Source organism: Trichophyton rubrum (assembly GCF_000151425.1).
Source record: "Trichophyton rubrum CBS 118892 genomic scaffold supercont2.3, whole genome shotgun sequence".
Taxonomy (NCBI): domain Eukaryota; kingdom Fungi; phylum Ascomycota; class Eurotiomycetes; order Onygenales; family Arthrodermataceae; genus Trichophyton; species Trichophyton rubrum.
The window spans coordinates 1,367,532-1,372,498 of record NW_003456426.1 but is presented as its reverse complement, the minus strand read 5'-3'; the positions used below and the strand labels follow the sequence as shown (position 1 = coordinate 1,372,498).

Below are 4,967 nucleotides of genomic sequence, written 5' to 3'. Positions count from 1 at the left end.
TCTCCAACCCGTCTTTGCTCCTCTCTCCCGCTACTATTATTAATAATGATATATAGCTTTCATCTTCCCCAAGCCAAGGGTGAGTGGAGGCTGCGTGCGCCACGAGGAAGCGGATAAGAGTACCCCCTGGCCCGCTGATTCTTGCTCCCGAACCTTAAGCAGGTTAAAAATCAATGCCAGCAAACAAGCATAACTCAGTGGTAACCAGAGAGGAGCCCATCCAAAAGTGCCAGCCGAAGGTGTTGTTTGAGCAAATTGACACGGAGTCTCGGGGTCGTGTTAGCTGTGGCCCTTCATCCCCGAGCCATCCCTTCGATAGAATCGAGTTTCCAGGAGACGGGATACTAAAACACCAATTTTACGGAGTTTCTCATGCCCCATAATATCTAATGGCTACATACTCCGTACATCATGCAGAGAGATTAGTGGGTGGAGCTAAAACGAATGTAACCCCTGGCTAGCCGTCAGCATTAACGCTAACACGGCTCCGTGATGCTACTATTATTACAACCACGTTGCCTTTTCCAGGCAGAAAATTTGCTTGTGGCCTGCGGATCGCAAATACGGGCTTGCTCCATACATGATATTCGATACTCAAGAGAGGGTAGCCACTTTTCTGAAGACGGTTCTTCTTATTCTATCTATAGACGAATCTTGCCCTGGAGGTCTTCTTCGTCAAAGCTCAGGTGTTACCGTGGCTTCTGGAGATGGAAATGATACATGACACTCGGACAGCCGGTCCGATAATTGCATCTCGTACCAATACGTGGCACACAGCGACTGCATAGGGCAATATACTTTGTAATGGCCTCGCAGCATACTGAAATATATGTATATATATATTTTATACACATGGCATTAATGAAGATCCAGTTTGGGATCTACTAAGTATATGGCGGGACATTGCAGCGATGGCTTCTCAGATAAATCCAGCAGCCTGCTCATTGACAAGGTTTCCCAGGATATACGACATGGATTTACCCAAGTCATTTCGTCTTGTTCCGCAAGAAAGACTCCTAGTTCTTGGGAAATCCCGCACTTTTCTCCACGTTAACCCCGAGGGTGCCATGTGGAGGCGCAGTGTCTTTCCAGCTTCAAATCAGAGATATCGACAAGGGGGAAACAATTGAAGTGCAAATTGTGATCACTGAAGCCTAATTACATAAAGAAAACGTGAGTGCTATATCATGTCAAGCTGAGGACAAGGATGGCCGGGAAAGTGCGTAAACTGTTCTCCCTGTCCCGTTCATATAACTGATTATGGGCTATATAACTAGTAAGGGGCTTCGAAGAGATACAATAATGACCAGCAAGCAAATCACCTGCAGGCAACTTGATGGTGGCATTAAATACTCCGTAGGTTTCATTACCTTCCAGGTACCTACAATAACTATAGAACCAAGGATTAGTGAGGTTCTATGTGAATATTGGAGATAATACCACCAGCCGTCTTCTTGTACGATGTTGTACGCTGGAGCTTTGATCGGTCCTAAATCCGGCTCACAATTAACTACGACAATTACAACTCTACGACCCTATGGGAGAAACCCGTGCCCATGGTATCTATTACGGCAACAAGTAGAGGGGGAGGGAGACTTCGATGCTCCCTTGCACAGAAGCCAGCAGCGGCATTGCCCAGGAAGTTGTAAACATCGGCAGAGTGTTTACATATGTAGCTGCCTGAAGTACGAGCTTTACCTTAATATTCCTTCGCAAGATCACTTACTGCTGTCAGCTGGCGCCCTTGTATGCTCCAAAAGAGCAAATGATCGTCTTAACGACTTGAAGTACCAGCCTGGACAGTTGCATTGTCCCTGAACTAGCGATATATATATAGAACGTTTGGAGTGTTGTATCCTGAGTATGCAGCCGGCTTCACATGGCGCTGCAATTACCTCTTCTGATTCTTTAGTCCGATAATGAAGAAGTTGACCTGGTTTACACAGTCCACTGGAGCCACAATGCGCTTACATATTCACCGCAAATGAGACTAATGTTAAACGATATCCCATTAGTGATATTCTCCACGTTGCCAAATTTGCCAACAAGCCGCCGAGCAGGCTACACTAATGGGTTGTCTATTTACCGCATGGCTGGATATAACATACTAGCTGGTTATCCATCAATACAGGTACCAACCATCGAGATTTGAACATCTAACAACTTCTGCAGGCTATTTTAGCCACACTTACCTCCCGCCCCAGGCCTATTATGTTCAGGACATGACCAAAAGTAGCCCCGTAGCTCCCTACGCATTCCAATGCTGCGAATGAGGTACGGGGAGACAACAACATTGATAATGACATCTCCCGTCCTACCCTAGCCTTACGGGGGAGACTCGGTACGGAGTACTGTGAAGCCAGTCTTTACCATGGTCTATATCAACGGCATACCCCTCGACCAAGGAATATGTGCAATCACATGCAGATTCAGCTAGCCCATTGCTTTAGCAAATGGTGGTAACGCCATTTGCAGAAATCAGCCACCAGGTAGCTGGCGGGTAGCCAATATCTGGGAATACTTCCTGCCAGTGCTATTGGAGATTAACGGTAGGAAAACTGTTGATATCCTCGTGCATAACTGCAAGTGAAACGCTTGAATTACATTGATATCGACGTTGAGTCTGGGGTTATTGTGTCGCGTTTGGGTGTCACGATTATGGAAGCGATAGGATTCAGCACGACCCAGTAACGGGTCTCAAATCAGCCAGACTATCCTGCAGCTTCAGAATCCAGTACTTGGCTGCCTTGCGCCCAATTCTCATAAATGTTCGCAAGTTGAATCCTGCCGACGGGGGGAACCCAAATGGGGTATCTTCCTGCGCCTTCCATTCAACTACGAAAAGTATACTTCGTACATATACGTTATTCCCCGAGAGGCAGACCCATCGGTTAAAACATCTGACAATGGTCAAGCATGTCCAGTATTTATCATAGGCTTCAGATTGTTCTCCTTCCTCATTTATAGGCTAGGCTACTACTATGAAATTCGTCGAGCGCTTTCAGCTCCGCATCCTTCGCCCCGACCCATCGCTGGTGATAATGTATCAATTAAATCCCACATATCCTTCATGAGTTTATGCCGGAAAATCGACCCGTCATACCGAAAGGCAATAGAAAAATCCTTTAATTAGTTGATAATCATGCATCTGGAATAAATCCTACACTAGTTGCACACGAAGAATGCCGATATGACAACTATCCTCCTTGAGAGGAGGCCGTCATAATGGGTTGGACAACTACTTGTATCATGTCAGCTTCTTTTCTTGTATAACTGAATTATTACATCACACCCCATATATTAGGATTACAGATCAAGGATTTATTAGGTTCCATCTTCTTTTAAGTGCCAAACTTATGGGCTGCAAAATTTAATGGCATCAGAAGGCATATGCCCTCTCTAACTGATGGAATCATTTGATGACCTCTACATCTTACTGTCTACTCGTTATCTTATCAAGGAGGATTTTTATCTAAACAACCCGGTTTTCTGCCTGACCTTCTAGCAGCCCGTTGCAAAATACCTTATGGCAGCGCAGCGAATGAGGTCATTTGTGATATTTTAAATCACCCCATGAACTCCAAATCAATAAGCACAGTAACTGTGACATCCTCGATATTAGCAGTATTATAGAGCCCAATATGACTGTGTGAAACCTTAGCTAGTTGTGATGTCTCCTAGATAACTTCATTGCGATAGTATATTGGCTCCGGCCAATAAACTGTTCCTAAAGTCCAATTCGACCGCAGGTGTACAAACGAGTTCAGTGCTGCGTGTAGATTATCATTATAATATGGTGCTATTCAAGGCGGATGAGTGTATCTTTACCAGCTATGGAAAACAGCATTCCCCAGTCTCCGTGCAACACGGCACTCTGCTTGCTTTAGGATGCTTTCTCAAGCCTTCCAGCTAGCCACCTGTAATTGCGGAGTAGCTATTACTGCCGACTGATCTATCTTCCCTCCACCTGTTAACTCTGGGACTCCTCTACCGTCGGTCGAGAAGACCTCTGTTTTCTCAAGCTTCTTCCCGCCCGGCTTGGCACCCGTCCGTTCTCCCGCCGGACCAATCACATGCCTTACCGTCGAAAATAAGCCTCCTAAGCCCCTCCGCGGCGGAAACTTTCAAACCTTCTCCATCCTCTCTCCCACACCCATACAGCGGTAAACTGCATCACCAATTGAACCGTGTCCTTGCTATGTCGGCAAATGCCCGTCAGGATATCCATGGGACTATGTTCATCACACTCAGAAACCGGCTCGTGGGCGGAGAATACTTTTTCCAAGGCATCTTCATAAAAGTGGGCCGGAGATTATTCGCTTGAAAGCGAGATATGCTAAAAAAAAAAAAAGAATTCAAGAAAGCAAGGAAGAAAATAATCTAATTTCATTTTCCGAAGGCATATTATTATCGAGAAATATGTATTAGGTGTTTAAGTTACATCTTGTCGGGCTCCCGTTTTGGTGGTGCGGAGAGAAGATCGGCAGGATCTTAGCTGTTGACTCACTTTGAAGGCCAGGCTTTTCTGAGCCCATTCGCGACATTTATACCCATAAAAGGAATAACTCTCTACGGATGCTCTATTTATGCTCGGAATATTTTCCTGCTGAGTAAATAATCTTGCAAAGCTTGCTCCCTGGATTTGTATTTCGCCCCGCCATTGCAATGGGCAGTCTTGTGAAGTTTCTGAAGAGGCTGGCTGCCCTCCCCAACGGAGCTGAGGAAGCCCGGCCAAACCTAATCCTACTTGTGGTTTGCTCCGCTATGTTCCTTGATCGTGAGTTTGAAAGCGATAATACGGATTCTCCGACTCCCTTGACTCATCCGGGCTTATCAAATCTCTAGTCTCGAATCTGTCAGCTGTGACAATTGCCCTACCCACCATTGGCGAGCAGCTACACGCTGACCAGGCGAAGTTACAGTGGGTCCCTCTCGGGGTTATGCGCTGACGGTACGTCTTCGTCATA

General features: G+C 45.9%; 1 protein-coding gene across 1 annotated transcript in view; it reads left to right on the top strand.

Annotated features, from left to right (window-relative positions):
- Window positions 1-4,665: 4,665 nt before the first annotated feature.
- The window catches only part of TERG_03240 (uncharacterized protein), a gene marked incomplete at both ends in the record, with an annotated part of 1,651 nt that continues 1,349 nt past the window's right edge, over window positions 4,666-4,967 (top strand). Inside the window, one exon of the mRNA XM_003236142.1 lies at window positions 4,666-4,777. Within this exon, the coding sequence (XP_003236190.1) occupies window positions 4,666-4,777 (112 nt within the window). The remainder of the gene's footprint in view (window positions 4,778-4,967) is intronic.